Here is a 20731-nt window from a genome sequence, read left to right on the forward strand (position 1 = left end):
TTGTCCTTGTCACAGGAGTGGGGTGCGCACTGTTGTGTCGCTGTTGTGTGAGCGAACATGCATCAGCCCCAGGGTCAGGTCCTGGTGCTTTAGATAAGAGAGAAACGTAACCCAAGCCACATGCCGGGCTGGGATCCAACCTGGCCAAAGGAGCCCTTGGGCTGCCTTTCCTTCCAGCATGGGTTTCTCTGGAAGCATCACTGAGACCAAATCAGTTTGACTCTGCTTTAAGTCAGTTTTCCCTCAAATTCCCAACAGCAGTGGCAGGTTTAGGTGCACAGGTCATTTGACCTGCTTACTCTGCTACCTCACTGTTAAATTAGCAGGTATAAATTAAATAGTAACGGTGAATTTAAGTACAATCCCTTTGTCTTGCTGGCTACCAGGTAGTTATTCCATTCAGTTAATGCCTCTTTGCACCAGTTCATCATAAAATAATACATGGGAAATAAAGTTCTTCACACATGGCTGTGCAAATTGGTCTGAGATATTCGCAGTGGTGTTATACTGAGCACTGTTGTAAGGCGGTTTTTTAATTGATTGGTTTTTCTGCCCTTAATTTACCCTATCCATTAAAACGGCCTTGCTTATTTTAATGACGGAGAAACTGGTGAATTATCCGTTCTGTTATTAAAGTGGTGTATTAAAGTATTAGTGCATTCCAGAAGGTGAGCGGTGAATAAAACATGCTCCGAACATGTGGTTATGCAACTGTTCCATGGAAATGAAACGGACAAACAGTACACTTGATTAATTTTTTTTTTCCTAGTAAATTGGCACTGTGATTCACTTCCAGCTAAATTTGCAATCTGTGTTCTCAGGTGGCATTAATATTGGAGCCCCAGCAGGAGAGCTGTGGTGGCTGGGGCTGCTTTGATTGCATTTTTAACGAAAGTTGTTGGAAAGAGCACAGAGCTTGATGCAAATGTGCTGGTAAATGAAATGCAGAGCTTTTAGGTTCTCTGTAGGTGGGTCAGGCCGTACACATTTACCCAAAAAAATAATGACGGCGTGCTCGGGAGAGGCACTCTGTGAACGTGGCACAGTGGGGGTCTTTGTGTCTCTCCGTTGCCCTGTATCAAATTTACTCTGTTGACAGATAAAAATCATCTTTTTGATATCTGGCGACTCCATAAACAGTAGGTAAGATCTGTCTGGGACTCGAGCTGCCTCAGTAATGGAGACTCTGGAACTGGATCTCTATCAGGAGTTTGCTGGAAACGAAAAAGCTTGCAGAGGGCCCAGCAGTTTCTCCCTGACCTATGGCAGAGCTGCAGAATAAAATTAAGAATTCACTTTTACCGTTGCTTTCCTGACACGAAACTCCTTTCAGCCTTTAAAGCTATATTTTATAGCCTTCAGGCTGGTCTTATTGTTTTTTTCCTAATTGACTCGACTTGGAAAGGTCATCGCACCCTGCTAGATTGTGTAATATTTAACTTAGCATCAAAAATGAGGATCTTGGAATCGGTGTCAAATGGATGCCGTTCCCCGCTGAATAGCAAAGCCCATTCATAGTCATCCAAGTATTCAACTTGCTAATGCTAATGAATAACTTTCTGGCCCTCTGCAGAGGGAAAGACTAACCACGAAAAGGTGGGATGAGAGTGGCATAAAGCAGGTATTGAGAGCATGCGATTCGCACCATCTCAATCCAGATCACAGCTTTAATATCTTTTTTTATTTATAGGTGTTTTTAAAAGTTATAATTTCTAGCTTTTCACGAAGCCTTAGCATAGCAAACAGTCTTTTCTGATGCCAAGTTCAGTGATGACTAACACTATTTACAGGACTGTTTTGTAATCTCAGATCGGCCCACATTAACGGGAAGTTACGTTTTCCCATCAGTCTTTTAAACGGTGCCTGAGAGTTGCTGAGGCCAGAGGCGGCCATCGAGGCGCTCCTGTTTGGAAAAAATGATGTCAGCTTTCAGAACGATTTTTTAAAAAATTTCTAATGAAGTTAGGGAGGTCAAATTGTACTTCCTCCGTTTGATTTTTTTTTTTTGCAATAGGACCTTTCATTCCTCTGTTGTAAAAGCTACTGACAAAAATAAGCAGAGGAGGTATTGCATAAGCACCACGAAGTCATTTGCCCGATCTGCATTTCTCGGTGCATGAGATCAGCTCAGAATATCTGATATGAGAAAGCTACTGGTACACAGCTGCTGTAACTGATAGGAGTCACCTCTGTGAGTCATCTGGTAGGATGGTAAGTTAAGTTGGTCTTATTTTTTTTTTTTTTAAGTTCAAGTTTTTATGACTGTTTTTATAAAGCTCCGTTGCTGTTACTGTAAATCCCAGGAAAATCTGGCACAGAGTCTTTGTAATATGAATCGGTGCGTCCATATGCTTCCAAGTGACCTTGCAATCTGGAAAAATACCATTTTATTCCTGTGTTTAAAAGAAAAAACGCAAAGTTGCTGTATAAAATGTTGGCAGAGGGGTTAAGGCAGAGATGTTGCTCTCTCAGATGTGCTACCTTCCCTGTCATCGGGTCCCGTCACCAGGCAAGTGACTTCTGGTGCCAGCTGCTCCTCAGGTCGTGATCTTAGGCACCGAGCGTCACTGTGGAGGTGGGGAAGCTACATCAGGCCAGGAGTAAGGTTGTGGCTAATGCCCCAGCCAGCCCTGGCCTTCCACAGGGTGGAGCAGTTTGGGAACTGCTTTAGCTTCAGAGGGGAAAAAAAAAAAGGGAGAGAGAAATTACACCTTCTTAGGAAATAACCTCCAGTGCATTGGGAGGGGAAGGCTGGAGGGGAAGGAACACGTGTGTGATGCTGCTCTTGAGTTTTGGGGCCTTACCTTCTCTTGCAGCTCCAGCAGAAAACTCAACAGATGCTGTTAAATCAGTAACAAACTGTGCATGGGGTGGGGAGGGAATCTCACAAATGCTTTGTAGGCTTGCTGAGCGAGGAGGGCTAAAATACGTGGCCCTGGCTGCAGCCTCCTCACTCCCTGCAGCAGAGCTCCAGGCATCTCTGCAGGCAGAGGGCCTTGGCATGGTGCTTTGAGCTGGCAAGAAACTTCCCAACAGGATGGTTGGAAAATGCCGATTTTGAAGAAATCGAAACGTTCTGTGGGGAACGTGTTGATTTTTCATCAGGTTTTTCTGATGGAAAGCAGACGGGTTTCCCAGGGTGACCCTGCCTGCTATCGCCTCCTGCGTTCCGCTGAGCCGGGAGCCCGGGCATGCAGGGAGCCCAGGCACTGCTCTCCCCGCCGAAACACCGGTGATGGGTCTCGGGAGGGCAGGGTGAGGGGTAATTTTGGTGGTTTTCCTCCTCAAATGAGAATTTGATGTGGGCTGTAAAAGAGGCGTGTTTGTGTGTTTGTTTTTAAACAGGTAATTCACAGGTTGTATTTGTGAAAATACAGTAAATCCAAGGTCAAGTTAAATTTTTTCAGCAAAAGAGGCTGACAATGATATATTGAGTGAAACAGTTAAATACCAGGACAGTTGTGCTTTGTTTAATGCCAAGGGAACTAACCCCTCCTCCCTCTCCTTGTCCTCAGGTTCAGTGGCAAATATGAACATTTGTCAACATTTGACAACAACTTCTTGGGACATCATGAATTTGCTGGAATCTAGACCACAGAGCACTTGCAATAGCGCTTTTTAAATTTTCATTTCATTTAAGTGAAAGAAAAATAATCATCTGGATCAATTGCAGTGATGGCTAGCAAAAGAAAATCCACAACTCCCTGCATGATACCAGTAAAAACACTGGTGCTTCAGGAGACTGAACTGGATGCTGTAGAAGATGATCGTGAAGGAACACAACAAGATGCTCCTGCGGAAGGGCCAGCAGCTAGTGATGCTGCCGCCAGTAACAGTAATAATGGAGCTTTGTCTAACGGGCACCGCGGTATCACTGATAGTGACACTTATATCTGCAAGTCTTGTGACTTTGGATCTCAAGACGTTCAGCACTTCTTTGGGCACTTGGACTCTGAGCACTTAGACTTTAGCAAAGACCCCGCGTTTGCGTGTGTTGCGTGCGGCTTTCTGGCAAATAGCCATGAAGGGCTCTCACACCACAATGCAGAATCACATGCCGGCGAAACGAGCTTCATCTGGAGGGTGGCTAAGCAGGACAATCGTACAACTGTGGAGCAAAGTCTCTGTGAAGCTGCCAGCAGCCATGACCTTCTGGGAGAGGTCCCTGAAGAAGGGATGGATGGCCAGTCTGAAATTATCATTACCAAAACCCCCATCATGAAGATAATGAAAGGTAAACCAGAGGCCAAAAAAATCCACACGCTGAAAGAGAATGTGTCAAGTCAGCTGGGCAGTGAGTCAGAGGTGAAAGATGGAGAGCATTCATTCCCAAATGGATCTGTGCCAGTCAGCCAGCCTACTGCAAGTTCGACAAAATCATCTCATATAGTGAATGGCTCCATCATAGGAAACGTGCCTGTTCTGCAGGCGGGTGTTGCACAACTTGTGTCACTGCAGCAGCAACCCCCGTTGCATCAGCAGCTACCTACGTCCAAGTCCCTTCCCAAGGTGATGATCCCCCTGAGCAGCATTCCAACGTACAACGCCGCCATGGACTCCAACAGCTTCCTCAAAAACTCTTTCCACAAGTTCCCCTACCCCACCAAAGCCGAGCTCTGCTACTTGACCGTGGTGACGAAGTACCCAGAAGAGCAGCTGAAGATCTGGTTCACTGCCCAGAGGTTGAAGCAGGGCATCAGCTGGTCACCGGAGGAGATTGAAGATGCCAGGAAGAAGATGTTCAACACCGTTATTCAGTCTGTGCCACAACCCACCATTACGGTTTTGAACACGCCGCTGGTTGCAAATCCCGGGAGCGTCCCCCATCTTATTCAGGCGACTTTACCCGGACACGTGGTGGGGCAGCCGGAGGGGACGGGGGGGCTGCTGGTCACGCAGCCCATCATGGCAAATGGGTTGAAGGGCACCAGCTCTTCCTTCACCTTGGCGGTGACTTCTGTCCCCAAGCCACAGCCGGTGGCGCAGCACAGCACGGTGAGCTCCAGCACCGCGTCGGGGGTGAAGGTGGTCAACAGCGGACAGTCGCTGCTCACCGCCTGCCCGGCCATCTCCTCGCAGACCTTCCTGGATCCCAACGTCTACAAAAACAAGAAGTCCCATGAGCAGCTCTCAGCCTTGAAAGGCAGCTTCTGCAGAAACCAGTTCCCTGGCCAGGCTGAAGTCGAGCGGCTGACAAAAATCACGGGCCTTTCCACCAAGGAGATTCGAAAATGGTTCAGCGATAGGAGGTACCACTACAGGAACGTGAGAGGCGGCCGGGCCGTCTTCCCTGGAGACAGCGCTCTGGATTCCCTGCCCGAAATATCCTTTGACGTCTCGCCCAGAGGAGCCGAGCTGAGCCCGGCGGCGGCCGTGGCCGCACCGGCGCCTCACCACCCACCGCGGCGGCAGTCATGGCACCAGGCGCCTGACTTCACGCCCACCAAGTACAAAGAGCGGGCGCCAGAGCAGCTCAAGGCCCTGGAAAGCAGTTTTGCCCAAAATCCTCTTCCTGCGGAGGAAGAGGTGAACCGCCTGAGGGGGGAAACAAAGATGACGCGGAGGGAGATTGATAGCTGGTTCTCAGAGAGGAGGAAGAAGAAGGTGGCAGAGGAAAATAAGAAAGTGGAGGAGGCGGCTCGGCAGGAGGAGGAGGAGGTGGAAAATGGTGCTGGGGAAGGGGAAGACTCCTCGGATGAGCTGAGGGCTGCAGGCGAAAATGGTTCGGTCGACGCCTCTGGCAACAACCCGAACTCAGTGGAGCGGAAAGTCAGTCCCATCAAAATCAACCTGAAAAACCTCCGAGTGACTGAGTCTAATGGCAAAACCGAGTTACCTGGGGCCGGTGCAACTGAGAAAGGGGATGGCAGCTCCAGCCGGCCACCCACCCCTCCGAAAACCAAACTGAACTTTAAAAAAACGGCTCAGCAGCGGCATCTGCTGAAGCAAATGTTCGTGCAGACCCAGCGGCCCACGAACCAGGAGTACGACGCCATCGTTTCCCAGACGGGCCTGCCACGGGCCGAGGTCATTCGCTGGTTTGGGGACAGCCGGTATGGCTTCAAGAACGGGCAGCTGAAGTGGTATGAGAACTACAGGCGGGGGGTTTTCCCCCCGGGGCTGGTGGAGGTCAGTCCTGCTGGCCGGGAGGTGCTGGAGGACTACTACGAGAAGCACAAGGGGCTGCGGGAGGAGGACCTGCCCGGCCTCTGCGAGCGCTCCCACCTCAGCGCCCAGCAGCTCAAGGTGTGGTTTGCGGTGAAGGCAGAGGAGGAGAGCAGGGCTGCCGTCCCCGAGGAGGCTTGCGCTGGCCAAGCGGTGGCCAGCCGGAAAGGGCCATGCGAGGCCGGCTCGGAGGTGTCGGAAAGCAACGAGTCCTGGGAGCCGGGCGGCCAGGAAGGCAGCGCCGGGACCCCCGACGCCCCCGGCCCCCCGCCCGCCGCGCGGCTCGGTAAGGCCCCTGGGGCAGCACGGGGATCCAAGCATTTCCCACTTGGGAATGTGAGGCTTCAGGGAAGGGTTTAGTGTCCGGTCGTGCTGTTTGGGGTTTAACTGAGGAAGAGGGAGGTCAGGGAAGGAGGATAAAGAGGGTCCGGCGAGATGCCCTGCGGGACGCTCCCTGCCTCTGCCTGCATTGGTCACTGGATGCCAGCTCTGCTCTGAAGCCAAATCCTGGCTTTATTTAAGCCTAAGTAAATCCAGCAGGAGTGTCTGGTCCCTTTACCTGCCCCACAGGAAGGTGTCCCTTGGGTTTATCTATGAAGGGGATTGGTATCTGGGAAGGAAGGGGCCTGGCTGCTGTGTCCTGTGCCATGGCTCCTTCCATGCCTCCCCATGGCCTCGGGCACAGACGTAACCCCTGCTGCCTGCGTGGGCGAGAGCCTCCTCCCGTCCCTCTCCCACTGCCAGCTCTCCAGATGTGAGCATCCTTCTTTGGCACGGGGCAAGGCTTGGGTGTTGAAGATGGAGGCTGCAAGGAGGGAGAGGACATGGAGGGGCTGGTGTTTACAGCTGCTGGCCCTATCCCTCCTCCAGGACTCCAGGAAAGACGTGTGTGTGCGTGCACGTGCGTGCGGAGGAGAGGAGAGGTGGTTTCCAAGCCCTCCATGGGCTCTTCAGAAGTGCAGCTGGGGGCCGTTTCCTCCCTGGCGGGGTTCCCACCAGATGGGGATGGCCAAGCGCTCGCCCTGTCCTGCCGCAGGCTGCCACAGCCCCTCGCCTGCTCCGCGCACGCAGCCCCTTGCCGGCATGCTGGGCAGCTGGGATCTTCTCCAGACCCACTGCCTTGCTTTGGAGCTTCCCATGCACCTCTGCCATGGCTGCAGGCCTAAAAAAAAAATATATATATATAAAAAAATCAATTGAAATTCATTGCTTCCTTCCCCTGTCTAATGCAGAGGAGATGGAGCGTGGGTTAGAATGGGGCTGTGCCGTGCCCTTGGCTGGGGAGAGGCTGCGGCCACAAGAGCGGGATGGAAAGGTGTTGCAGCGGGAGCGGTTTGGAGAAGGGTGGTGGGCCAGCTTTTGTGCTGGGCGATGGCAGTGCCCCTGCTAGCACCCTCCAAGTGTGACTTTATGCGACCCAGAGCAAGGCAGTCCCATCACCCCTCGTGGCACAAAGGCAGGAGGTGCTCAGCAAGAGTGCACGGCTTCAAATCCCTGTGGGCTGCATCCCTCCTTAGCCCTGCCACTGGCCAGAGCCCAGCTCCGCTCCCATGAGGATTTTGGATTTCCTGGCCCTTCTCGATAGGGCTGGCCTTTCTCCGCAGCTGACTCCATTAAGGCTCCTGATTTTGCCCATCCTGAGGCCCTCCTGTAGCCTTTCTTCCCCATCCCACATCCCAGCTAGGCTGCAGGCCCCTGCAGTGAGCCGGAGCATCTCTGACACTTCATTTCTTTTTCAGAAACAGACTGAACTCAAACCATCAGCCCCGGAGGATTCGCTTTTACCCTTGAGAAGAAATTTTTGGTCTTGAAGAAACCCATGGGCCGGCCTGATCCAAACCTCAGGAGCAGGACGTGGTGATAAAGCACTGCCATAAATGAGACCTTTGAGCACAGCACACGAGAGAGCACGCGTGCAAAAACTGGGCACTTAGTGCCGAGCTCTCGGTGGCCCGGCAGAGGAGATGGCTGAGAGCTGGTGGAGGCAAGGGCTCAGCTCGCACCCAGGAAATAGGATGCTCTTGTTTGCTTTTCGGTGGACAGACTTTCAGATTTCATATTCATATACCAATGCCTACAGCTGCCTATACAAGCATAACTGAATCTCAGACATTGTGTAAACAAGGTCATTGCTTAGATATGGACTATCATGGCACAGTACTTCTTTCTTTTTTTCTTTTTTTTTTTTTTTTTTTGTCTGTCCGTTAAGGTGTTTGTTCTCTAAAGGTTGGCATGGCTGCATATATCCTCTCTGCCCTTTCTGGTCCTTAAGCCCTGGAAATGAAGGGCTTTGCAGGCACACAAGCGTGTTATGTGTGTGTTAGGAAAGGAAAGGTATCTGAGAAGAAAACTGCCAGTCTTGCATTAAAGTCCAGTGGGTGTTGAGTGAGATTTTCATCCCTACAGATGAGGTTAGTTTTAGCATTGCATACTCTCCCATAAGTAGCAGGTTCCCAGACCCAGACAACCCAGGAGATGGAGTTTGGTGCCATTTGTCCCTTGCTGGCTAGAATATTTTCCTTGCGCTCCTGGAGACTGACTGTAGCAGGCTATTAAATCTCCAAGTCTCCCTTTAATCACTGAGAAGTAGCACATAATAATTTTTCCATCCTGACCTGGAATCCTTTTCATTGTTCAGAGAGAACAAGCTGTTCTTCAGAGAACAAATGCAGAGAATATGCAGCGTTGGTGTGAGTGGTTCAAGTCATTGTTGTCTCCAAGGGATCCGCGAGGCAGCAGCTCTTCTGCAATCAGGAAGTTTCCCTCTTGCAGCCCTACATGACAGATCCTCCTGCAGCAGCACTCCTAACTTGAAGTGTTTGCTCCAGTCTTTTTTTTTTTGTCGTATTTTTTTTTTTCCCCCAGTCCATCTGCAATAGTTCTGGTGAAACAGCAAAATAAATTTCCCAGTTAACCTTCCTGCTTCCCAGTACCTGTGCATTTTTAATGTGCCCTTCTTGTCTTGGGTGGTTGCTGTGTGATGCAACTACTTGAAGATTGTTTTAATATTCTTTTCTAATAGAAAACAAGGTCTAGAAGGGAAACTCTTGAGCTGAATAATCCAGCCAAATGCTGTGTCAGACCATTCTGTCACAAACTAATCGAATCCCAGCTCAAAATTGGTTCCATGTCTTGCCTTCACTTTTGCGCTTGGAAGACTATCCCAGAACTTCACTGCCTTTGAATGGTTAGAAACTTTATTTAAATTTCTAGTTTGAATTAATTCGTGGCCGGTTCATTCCTGGTTTGTTTTGGAGCCAACATTGTCCTTTAACTTAAATAGTTTTTGGTGTTTATCCGCTGATGTATTTATGGAGAGTAGTCATAGCTCCTTATTTTTGCCAAGCTAGCTCAGCCAGGCTGTTTCAGTACAAGGTTTTTATTTAGTGAGAGCTTTTTAATGTGGGAGACTTTATTGTTGGTGGTAAATGATATTTATTAGAAGGGTGGGTAGCAAGCCCCAAAGGATCGGATCCAGAGATTTACAAAAAAAATCTGGTTTAAAAACAAAAAAGCTCTTTCAGAACCTCTTCCAAAGATGGTGTCTGATTTCTACCTTTAATTGCCCTTGTTTTTCCAATTCTTTCTTCCTCCCTTCTTTAAGAGGCTGCCTTGCTCAACTACTAGGAGGGATTTTATCTGCTCAGCACTTTGCAAGAGAGGGGGGGCTTCCTCTTGCCTGGTGGTACGTGCCTTCGGGGTAGGTGCCAGCGCCTGAGCTCGCGTACCTCCCCTGGCACACGGTGTAACCGCCCGTGGCCGAGTGCAAGCACCTGCTTCAGAAGATGACCTGCACCCTAAAGAGAGCCGGGGCGACGCGCTCATATGCAGACACCCGCTCCCTTGGCAGTCAGATGAACCTTCCCCAAAACGCTGCGAGCACGGGTGTGTCGACCCGTAGTACCCTGCTGACACCAGGCTCCCTGAATTTCTTTCTCTTTAGAAGCGCTATTGCTGGTCATGGTGTGGTTGGAGGCATAATCGGCAGCCATCCCACCTCAGCCTTGTGTCTGCTCAGCCAGGCAGCATCCCTGCGGCTCTCCACCAGGAAAACAGGGGCGGCCACACTACAAAGACAGCCAGAGCCCCAGGGGTTCACCCTCGCGGGTGCCATCCTGCACACCCCAAAATGTCACAGGTGATGGGGGAAGCTGGGTGGCCCTAGAGCCAGAGGTAGCAGATGTGGGAGTTGTGCGGCCCGAGAGTGTGAGTGTATGTACGGTGTTACCTTCAGAGAACAAATACAGGTAGATCATTTACTCTCTAGTGTCTATGTACATGCAGGTTTATTTAAGTACACATATATACAGTTCAGATATGCCATTGATTCTTTATTGCATTAAGATGTACATTAAAAATGTACACTTTTACTAACTACTTGCTATATAAATATGTTGGAAGTGTAGTTTGCCCGTTCAAGGTGATTTTCTGTGGGATTTTTGGTGTACACTTTAAGGCCTATGGCTAATTGGAAGAGTGATCCCCGCTCCATCTACAGAAATGCTTAAGGACTATAGTATGAACTGGTCCCTTCAAACCATTTTTCCATGCACTAGCTGAAATATTTTGCACTTGGATTGTATTCGGCCAGTTTTCCAGAAAAATTGAAAAGAGAAGTCTTGTGAGCTAGAGGGAGAATTTCCCGGTGTACACAGAAAAAACAGCCTTGAGGGTTGGAAGCTGCTGAGGTTTTTGAGCTTTGTCTCCATGCATTCATACAAGCACAGCAGGAGTTTTCTTTCTTTTGGGTCAGAGGAATTTTAAAAAGTGGTTCCATGCAGACTCCCCTCGGACGCGGTGACCGGGCTGGCAAAGCCCTTTGCGTGGGGAGGGTAAGATTGAGAGACAAAAACTTCAAAAAGTAATCAAGTTCCCTTTCTAACTCCCACATTCCTTGTTATCTGCCTTTTTTTAGTTGACTTGAAATCTCCATGGAAGTATAAGCTGAAGGATTTTTGAGGGTTTAGCTCTGTGGTCCTCTGTTTCCCTATTGCGTTGTTTTTTGAAGCTGAGGAGAAGCAGGTGCCACCTCCAAGTAGACTCAGGTTCTGGTGCAGGACATAAAAATATGTTTGCATCTGGAACTGAAAGGAATAATTGAGAGGTGGCTTGAGAGTCCCAGCAGCAGTTCCTCTGGCGTTAAGAGGAAGCATCACCGCAGTTCTACACAGCGTGTGCGAATGTTTATCATCATCTAATCAAAGATGACTGTCTTGACTTGAAAGGAGGGGTGGAAGTTAGAAGTCGCGTAGCCAGCATCAGGAAGGAAGGGAAATAAATTCTTCACCTCCGTCTGCTGTGTGTGAGCTTGGGCTTGACAGGCACAGTAGTAACCGTGGGTTTTAATCCCCGTGAATCTTGTTACTTACGTCTCTGAGGCTGCTTAGATTAAGGGCACAATCCAATTGCTTAATAACCCGAAACCCTGATTTGTGCCGTACCTGGCTCGCTTATGTGAAGGGCTGCTGGTTCTCCTCATGCAAGGAACAGTTACTTTATTCATTATCAGCAGGCCCTGCCGTGAGATTCCTAGACATGGCTCTGTGTTTCATTTGGGTAGCTTATTTTTCAGCTCCTTAATTAGCATCCTGGAATTTTTTATTTTTTTTTTAGCAGAACACTAAACAAACCATGATTTACAGGCTCCTATTTCCACTTGCCTGAGAGCTGAGCGCCGCTGCACGTCAGGCCTGCAGCCACGGCGAGAGGAATGGGGGCAGGTGCTTGCTTCGATGTACGGCCCGCAGAGCTCCAACCACAGGTATATTTAGTGCAGCTGCGTGTCCCCTCCCTGCCAGGGGCTTGCGTTGGTCACCAGCAGAAGCCACCAGCAAAAGCGGTAGCTGCTGGCAGCTGTGATGAGAAACCCCATGGTCAGCCCACAGCTGAACGCAGAACCTTCACCTGCCTGGGCGACGATCACACAGAAGCTGGAGCTGCAAGGTATCCGGTCGGTTAATCTTTGCTAGGTGTCCCCTGTCTGTTCAGGAGGAAGAGGAGGATGTAGAAGGCTGGGTTTCCATTTAGAGTTTTGAGTATATATATTTTATTTTTTTTTTATGAGAAGCAACAATTTTTGATCACAGGTAGAAGTGTTGTTTTCTGTCTTCCCTGCAACCCCCTCTCTTAGCAATCTCATCAGAAGGGGATGTTTGGAAGCTGAGTTGCTGGGAATCAGAAGAGAAAGATGATTTTCAGCACTTTGGCACAAATCGGAAAGTTAACATGATGCTGCACCTTCCCGTCAAGTTGTTAGTAAAATGCTTGTAAACTTCTCTCTCCTGTTGCCCGGATAATTTTGGCTTTGCTCTTTTCAAATCAAATCAGTGGCCTGACGTGATTGAGCTCACTGCAGTAGCCTTTTTTGTAATTTCTCAGTTGATCACAAAACCAGCAGGGTAAGATTAGGCAACACTACAAATGGAGGGCAGGGGGGGGTGAGACACTTGCAAGCTGTACCTTTTTTTTTTTTTTTGCAAGTTTAGTTTCTGCTGTATCTTTTACTGGCAGTGGTCTCTGCCGGGAATGCTGGATTGGCATGGCAAAACTTTAAAGCAGAGCAAGGGAGCTCTGTTACCTAAGCAGTGATTTATTTTATTATTATTTTATTTTATTTTCTTGTTATTGCCTGTTCCAGTAAAGAGTGCTCTGTTGGCTGACGTTGGCCATATTTTGATGGCATAATTAAAGCCACGGTTTTTTTTCCCCTGTCCTGATGGAGGGTGGTATCAGGAGGACTCTTGCTTACTGGTGCTAGCGAAGGTTGGGCTAGGAATCCATGGCATAGAAAACTTCTTGCTAAAAATTGCACTTTCTCTCTGCCCCATCTGGCTCGTGGTGGTGTTATGGGTACGTGGCTGTGATTCCCCTTGCACATACTAACATTGCACTAAAAGAGAGACTTTGGGAACAGCGTGTTGATCACTTTGTTTCTCAGCAGACCACAAAGTCAGCCTAATGGGGTCTCTTTTTTTTTTTTTTTTTTTTAATTATTGTTATTTAGAAATCATGCTGGTGCTGAATGACCTGGAATTTTTTTTGCTTGGATTTATCCAAAGGAAAATGTAATTGTAGCTGCAACGGGACCTTTCATAAGGGTGGCCGTGCAGCTAAGGAGCAGAGCAAGGGCTCTGCTGTGTAAACCGTCTTTGTACTGGGGAGGTGTGGGGGGTTCCAGTGGGGTTATTATTGTGTTTGTTTGGTTTTTTTTTAAGACCACGATTTTAGATGGTCACCTTGGCAATCGTGTGAGACAGGAACTAGTTTTTACTTTTGGTAAAGGTTTTAAGGGGGGGGGGGAATAAAGTGAAGCTGCCTGTGATTGTGGGCTGTGGCTATTACTAGGGCTAGGGTAGCTTGTACCTGCTATGGACTTTACCTGCTCTTAATTCTGAGGGCAAGAACTCCCTGTAGCAACAATGCCACTTCTGAGAAGTGAATGGCAAGTTTCCCTTCCTTTTGTATATGTGGATGTGAGGGTGGGAGAGGGGAAGAGCTTGCTTGTACAGTTTGTTGAAATGAAACCAGACATTTTTGGTTGTTCCTAAATAAAGAGCATAAAAAAAAAAAAAAAAAAAGACAAATGTGAGTTGGCTGGTGATTGCACTCGGGTTTGGGGAAGCCCGTGGGGTGCCCAGGGGATGTCCTGTGCTGGGTGATGGCGAGAGCTGGCTGCGCAGGGAGATGTTTGCTTGTCCAGGAGTGGGGAACGCTCAGTCACAACCCTCCTATTTGTTTTTAAAATCATGACAGCTTAATGACGGGGTAAGGCCATGAGTGAGTGACCTGGTACGGTGCTGGAGCCCAGACACCTCCATCCTCAGAGCCCTCCTGCAGCCTGGAGTCATGGCTCGTCCCCAGTCCGGTCCAAAAAAGCATGGTCAGCTCTAGCATATACCCTTGTTTTACTCTTTTGAGTGAACAGCATTAAACCTGGGGCTGCTCCTGGTTATTTTTCCCTCCCAGTAGCTGCAAACTCCCTAAAAGAAGGCGGGATGAGCGCAGCCTCCCCCCAGGCAGGGCTGCACCCCGGCTCCTCGGCACATCTGCGGGGGGGCAAACCGCCAGACACCCAAGCCACCACGCATGTAATACTGACACTTTTATTGTCGTTTAAAGCTAGAGCGGCCTTGTAAACGTAGAGTTTCACTACGGGACCCATAGGCAGTGGCTATACAGGTAGGTAGATGCGATGCCGCCAGGACAGAGATAGGTGCTGCCATGGTCATTTAAGTCCCCCCCGCCCGGCGTGCTGGGAACGGGCACAGCAAAGGATGGCTGCAAAGGGGCTCCGTCAGCGGCGCAGGAGCGGGATCTCCGGGAATACAGGCAGAGCAGCGACGGCAGAGGGGTGGTTGGGGTTTGGTTGTGGTTTGGGTTTTTTTTGGGTCTCTTTCCTTGCAGTTATAGACATTTTCGTCTCTCACCTTGGCGGCTGGCAGGCTGCACGCACCCATGCGCTCTGTTAAGGGCTTGGTGGTGAAGGTTGGTGGGTGTTTGGGGTTGGTTAGGGGTGGGTTGGTTGGGTTGGGTTTTTTTTCCAATTTTTTTTTTTTTTTTTTTTTTAGTTCTCCACTGGAACACACTTCAGCAGAGAAACTGGAAAAGCTGCCTGAAAGTAGGCCATAGCAGTGCCGTTTCCATAGAAACCAGTTCACAGCGTGCCGTGAGATTCACAAGCACTGGAGGTGCCTTCGCCCGCCGAGATGGGCTACAGCCGGTTGTCCCCGTTGACCCGGGTCCTCCGCAGTACCCTGCAGGGGGGACACAGGGATGATCAAGGGCAATGCTCCGGTGTCAAAAGCCACCCCCCCACCCCTCCTCAGGAGGAAAGTGGGGGGCTCAGCATGTCCCCCCCCAGGTTGGGGGAAAGGGGGGTGGCAGCTCCTTGTCCCACCCTACTCCCACAGACCCCAAAGCAGCGATTTCCCCAAGGACGACTAGCACAACTTTCAGGCTGAAATTTAGGGTTTCCACGCAGCAAAGGAGGCTGCAGCTCTGCTCTGGGCTAGTGGAAGGCTGCCTTTATCAGCTTGCACCAAGGAGGCTAAATGCTGGGGGGGGGAAAAAGGGGGGTCCTCATGCTGGGAAGAGCTCAGCGAGCACCGCCATACCTTCGCTCCCGGCTCTCAAAGTGGTCAGCGAGCTGCTCCTGCGACACTCGGAAATCCTCAAAGGGCTGTTGGTACCGCGACTCAAAGGATCCCTCCCTGCCTCTGCTCGCCAGCAGCTGATTGGAAGCATCCCCGGCTCGTTCCCGTAGGGCTGAGGCACTGAAGAGGTTTATTTCGCCGTTCTCCTGCTTGGATTAGAAAAAAAATACATATATAGTGAAGGGCTTAAGATTTCAAAGTGTATTGTCTCGTAGCAAAGGCAGTCCTGCCACGCAGGGCTCGTGGGGTCTGGGGGTTTGCAAAGTGCAGCTGCTCTGTCTTCAACAAATATCGCTGTTTCCCTCCAACATCATTTTAAACAAAGAAATAAAAGAAACATCTGTCTCCGAAAGAGCTCTGCCCTCCGCTTATGCCAACGCAGGTGGCCCCGGGCCAGCCAGGCTCCATGATGCTGAGCTGTAACTTCCCTGGAGCGCAGATGGGAACTGGGACGGAGCAAATCTGCCTCCTCCAGCTCTTGCTGAAGGAATATCCAGGCAAGTCCAGTGCAGCCCGGGCAGGACCCTGCCTGAAACGCTCCAGCTCGCTGCAGGAGGTGGCCCAGTGCTTGCCAACCCGCCAGCCCCCCATGCAGCACTGGAATCTCAGCCGTCCTGCACGCACTCAGGCCAGGCAATGCTGAGCTTCGCAGACCGTGCAGGACACTCATGGCCTTACCTTGCTAGGGAAAATGTCTATCTTCACCAGCAAGGAAGCCAGCTCCAGGTTCTCGCTGTAGTTGTTCTTCAGAGGTACAGCTCGGAAACCTACAGCAGAGACAGCCCCGGCATCACTCATGGCACAGGCAGGGACATGTCCATCCCCTGGCACAGAACTCAAGGGGGTCTTCTCCACCCCTTCCAGCTCTCCTCAAGTGGCACTTGGCCCCGAGGGATGTAAGCACATGGCTTTTTGCATCCTTTCCCTGGTTGGGCATGGGGACAGGAGGGACTGAGCCAGACGGGGGACTGACAGCGTCCTCCCGTGAAACTCAGCATCTCCCCGGCTCTCAGTGCAATTAGCAACGTGGTGAGGACCACCATGACACTCTCCCCCTGCTTCCCCCAGCGCTTTACCTGTCTTCAAGCCTTTCACCAGGAAGGTGGCCTGAGCCAGGAAGTTCTCGTCGCTGAACATGTCCTCCTCGTACACCACGAAGCGGAGGAAGGCAAAGTCGGGGTTGCTGACCTGGAAGTGGAACTGCTTCGGGGTCCAGAGAGGGTTCAAGCCATTGTCCGCTAATCAGAAAACACTGGTGTCAATGGGCAGCCCCCACCCAGCCCCGTGTCCCCCCTGCTGCCCACCCAAGCTCGGGGGGCTTTGCTGCAGTGCCCAGGGCTCACGACACGGTCAGGAGTGGTGGTGTGTCCCCTCTCCCTTCCCTTCGCTCACCCACGATCTCCGTTTTCTGCTTGGCGTTGTCGTACTCGGCCCCAGACACCTCCACCTCCACGAATGGACAAACGATTCCCCTTCCGTTTTTGGGAAGATGCCGGGCCCCCAGGACCTGTGCAGGGAGCAGGAGAGACTTGGTATGAGATGGGAGCAAAGGAAAAAAACCTTGTTTGCCTACTAAGACATTTTCTTTCCAAATAAATCACCCTGTCTCTGCTAATTGGAGAGAGAAGAGACACTGACAGCCAGCCCAGCCCAACCTGCCCCTTGGAGAAAAACAGCTCCCACCCCTGGAAGCTGCTTTGGTGTTACTGATCACTGGCGTGATGTGTAAACCCTAAAAAAAAGGCAGCTGAAGTGGCCCAGGTTCCTGTCTGCCGCCTGCACAGCCAGGCTGGGACCAGGGCATCCCTCCTCCAGCCGAGCCGCCTGCCCCTGCCTGCAGCGCTACGCCGGCCACCCCCTTCTTCGACGGACCGTCTCGGCCCTCCTGCCTTGCCTCGAGGACGAAAAGGAGCTGCTCTCTGCTGCTGCTCTGCCTCCTGTTCCTAGCACAGTCTGTGCTCAACTCAAATGACAAACTGCTTCCTTGCAGGAGAAAGAAATCCCAGTTCCCTCTTGCCAGCGGCCATATGTCGCTCCAGCGTGCTGTCGGCACGCTGCTGTTGCAGGGGAAGGACGCGCTGCCAACGCTGGATCATGTGCTTTGAGTCATGCTGGGCTCGAGACAGCTTCTCCATCCATGAAGGCTGGCTTTGGTGGGGACATCGGGCAGTTTTGCCAGAGGACAAAAGGCTGAGCCCATCTCTTAAAGGAGACGGTGACAGGCTGCGGCACGGTGACTCTTGAAACCTGGTGGTTGCAGCTGCATCCCGGGATGCAGGAAGAGTTTGGAAAATAGATGGTGCAAGGAAATGGTGCCAGGGATTTTTAGGGTTTCAGTGGCTAGGGGGTCAGTGATGCTGATGGGACATGATGGGGTGTCCTCCTTGAGAAGGGCTGTGGCTTTCTTAGGTGGGATCACTCCGAAACAGAAGTGGCCTCAGAGGAGCTGCAGTTTGTGCCTGTGCCAGAAACCTGCGAGCACCTGAAGGCAGGATCTCCACTGCCTCCTTCTCCCCAGGGTCTGCAAAGGAGCCTGCCGCCCCACAGCTCGGCTCCAAGACCAGTAGGGATGCCTGTACGGGCTCGTGGGACAGCCGCTGCTCCGAACATGAGAGCCGTCTGGTTTGGCACAGCCACAGCCCTCCCATCCCTCCAGGAGCTTTGCCTGGCGAGCTGTCCCATACCCCTGTAGAGCCTCTGCTGTGCAGCTCCGTGAGCTCACACAGGGATGGTCCAGCCCCAGTCCCGCCATCCGGGAAAAAAAAAGAGTCAATGGGCATCCTCAGTCCATCCTCCGGTACCCTCCACCAGCAGCCCCCCGCCTCTTATCATCACCAGCTGTGCAACACAGAAATGGGCGGAAAAGTCCGCTCTGTCTTCCCAAGATGGGCCATGAGCAAGGGGACATGGAAACATGGAGCCCAGAGCAACTGAGTGACAAGGAGGGGACAAGGCACAGCCCTTGTGTTACCCCGTTGGGAGCCATCCTGCGCGCCATCCTGTGCTCGGACAATCCCAGCCAAGCTTTGGGGACAGGGATGCCACCTCCGTGGCTCGTGGATGCCACCTGCTGGCACTGGGCCCTGGGCAGGAGGGGTCCAGGAGGAGCACCCCAGGGATGCTCCTGCTACTCCAGGCACCCGGGGAGGTCGGTGGTCCTTCCCTCAGCAGCACCCATGGGTCTCCCCCTTCCGTGAGTGCTCTCCAAGCCTGCGTGTGGGACAGGGGCCGAGGGGTTTGGTGAGGAGCAGCTGCAGAGGTCAGGAACCCAGAAAAACCATTAAATCATCCCAAGGTTGATACAACCACCTGGATCCGACCCCATCTTCCTCCCACGCTGGGTGGAGGTACTGACCTCAATGGAGATGGAGAGCGGCTCGACGCCCCGCAGCGTGCTCTTGTCGAAGGGGTCGAAGATGTCATCCCGCATGTTGGTGGGCTGCAAGACGTAGCCACACTGGCCGTTGGACATGAACAAGGCCTGGTTCATCTGCATGGGCTTGTCTGGAGAGCACAGGCAGGAGATGGAGGGAGGAGACCCTGTGCCCTTTCCACAAGCCAGACCATCACTGGTGCCTCGTGGGAAGCCCTTTGCAAGGGGACCTGGCCCATCCCTTGGCAATGCCTCATGTCCCATGGTCTCACTGCAGCCTGTGCACGTGCTGGGGCCACAGGGTGACTTTCTCATGCAGGATCTGCCCAACTACCCAGTGTTCCATGGGTCACCCCCTTCTTTTCCTCCCTCTCCTTTCAGCTTTCCTTGTGCTGGCTCTAGCATTCGCCAAACCACCCTGCGAGATGCTTGAATTCACAAAAGGAACGAAAAAGCCAGCAGGAAAAAAAAAGAGGCAGGTAGTTTTCTGGTGGGTTGGTGAGCTGAACGGGTCACAGCAGGGTTTGGCAAGGGCCAGGGAAAGGGGAAGGCTGGCCTGCACGGCAGGAGCAGGAGCGGAAGCCGGGGAAAGGTGAGCAGAGCAGCAAGCCTGACTCAGACCCTGCGACCTGCTGGTGTCCCCAGGCTGGGGCTGCACTGTCCCTTTTGGTACCTCCCCCCTGCCTGTCACCAGGAACCTCCGGAGAACTCCCTGCTTTGTCTCCATTTCGTCTTGTCCTCATGGCACCACAGCCTCCTCCCTCAGCCCAGCTCAAGCCAACCCCCGGGAGCGCATTTCCCCTGCTGCAACCACACATCTGGACTTGAACACCAGGTCTTGCTCCCTGCTGAGCTCCTCCTAGACCCGAGGACCCTTCTAGACCCCCTGTTTGCCAGGACCAGGCTAGCAGGGGTGCAGGCAGGTGGCTGGCACTCCAGGAGCATGTCCACCTTCCCTGCCTGCTGCCCTCACCTGGGGTCTGGAAGTTGAGAGCTACCAGCTGGCTGCCGCAGATCCACATGGGCAGAGGGTCGTAGTTGGAGGAGTCGAGACGCTGGCCCTTGGGGTAGATGCGGGAGAGCTGCAGGCGGTTGTACTGCAGGAACTTCTTGCCTTTGATCTTGTTGACGTACTTTTCTGCCTTGGTCTCCGGGAAGGAGGACATATCTCGGTAACAGGCCCTCTCTGTGCCGATCTCTGGGAGGAGACAGCACAGCATAAGCCAGGAGCATGTTCTCTTTCCAGACGCTTCAACCACCCTGGGCCCCTTCCTAACACCATCCTCTCCTCCATCAGGTTGTGGCAGACCCTGCTCTGCCCCAGTGGGGGTTTGCCCATGCCCAACACTGATGGCTGAAAGCATCAAAACTGCTCTCTGTGATCGGGCATGATGCTCCTCAGTCCAACTCCCTCAGCAGCTGCTCTGGATGGTGACAGATCCCAGCAAGAGAGGGATGGGGAAAGGAACTATCACCCTGCGGAGAGGGACATTTCCAGAGCTCCAATGTCAACTGGTTCCAACTTGCTTTGGACACCTGTCCTCTGCTGAGATCTAGCCAAAGCAGCACCTCGGGGCACACCGTGGGGTCTGTACCACCACGGTGACTGCCTGTGGTGGCCACCAAACAGGCAGATGCTCACTCTCTTCATCGAAGGGCACAGGTCGGCAATAGACCACCAGCTCCGAAAGCTCCAGGGCAATCTTCTTCCTCCTCTCCATCATCTTCCCTTCAGAGAGCTGCCAAGAGAGGGAGAGAGGGGTGTCAGGGCCAGGTGGGAGCAGCAGCGCTGGATAACCCAGCTCACCAACTGGGACGAATGGCAGCGCTGGCCTTGGTGTGGCCGCTCCTGCCCACGCTCTGGGAACCACTAGCAGGTCTGCTGGGTCTGCATGGGGGGACACCACAAAAGCGCCATGGGAAAGGCCCTTGGTGGGTCCTGTCTCCCACCTGGAGCAGGACTGGCACTGGTATGAGTACAGGGCAGCTGTGGCCTTGTAGCTGAGCCTTGCCACCCTCCATGGATGGAGATCCCCCACCT

The 20731-nt window shown here is 52.0% G+C and overlaps 2 protein-coding genes across 12 annotated transcripts in view; one reads left to right on the forward strand and one right to left on the reverse strand.

The window, feature by feature from the left end:
* The window catches only part of ZHX3 (zinc fingers and homeoboxes 3), a 51861-nt gene extending 37761 nt beyond the window's left edge, over window positions 1-14100 (forward strand). For 4 of the 8 annotated variants that reach the window (XM_054218257.1, XM_054218256.1, XM_054218258.1 and 1 more), the window contains 3 exons: window positions 2015-2211; window positions 3516-6451; window positions 7905-14100. In XM_054218257.1, coding sequence (XP_054074232.1) covers window positions 3676-6451; window positions 7905-7915 — 2787 coding nt within the window. In that variant the 5' untranslated portion in view covers window positions 2015-2211; window positions 3516-3675 and the 3' untranslated portion in view covers window positions 7916-14100. The remainder of the gene's footprint in view (window positions 1-2014; window positions 2212-3515; window positions 6452-7904) is intronic. The other 4 variants (XM_054218254.1, XM_054218255.1, XM_054218261.1 and 1 more) reach the window with 1 other exon arrangement.
* Window positions 14101-14249: 149 nt separating this feature from the next.
* The window catches only part of PLCG1 (phospholipase C gamma 1), a 51456-nt gene continuing 44974 nt past the window's right edge, over window positions 14250-20731 (reverse strand). For 2 of the 4 annotated variants that reach the window (XM_054218253.1, XM_054218252.1), the window contains exons 25-32: window positions 20333-20429; window positions 19664-19888; window positions 18673-18821; window positions 16710-16824; window positions 16394-16555; window positions 15996-16084; window positions 15279-15463; window positions 14250-14918 (exon numbers count right to left, since the gene is read on the reverse strand). In XM_054218253.1, the coding sequence (XP_054074228.1) occupies window positions 14876-14918; window positions 15279-15463; window positions 15996-16084; window positions 16394-16555; window positions 16710-16824; window positions 18673-18821; window positions 19664-19888; window positions 20333-20429 (1065 nt within the window). In that variant the 3' untranslated portion in view covers window positions 14250-14875. Of the gene's footprint in view, window positions 14919-15278; window positions 15467-15995; window positions 16085-16393; window positions 16556-16709; window positions 16825-18672; window positions 18822-19663; window positions 19889-20332; window positions 20430-20731 lie in introns of all 4 variants that reach the window. The other 2 variants (XM_054218251.1, XM_054218250.1) reach the window with 1 other exon arrangement.

Source organism: Rissa tridactyla, chromosome 12, assembly GCF_028500815.1.
Source record: "Rissa tridactyla isolate bRisTri1 chromosome 12, bRisTri1.patW.cur.20221130, whole genome shotgun sequence".
NCBI lineage: Eukaryota > Metazoa > Chordata > Aves > Charadriiformes > Laridae > Rissa > Rissa tridactyla.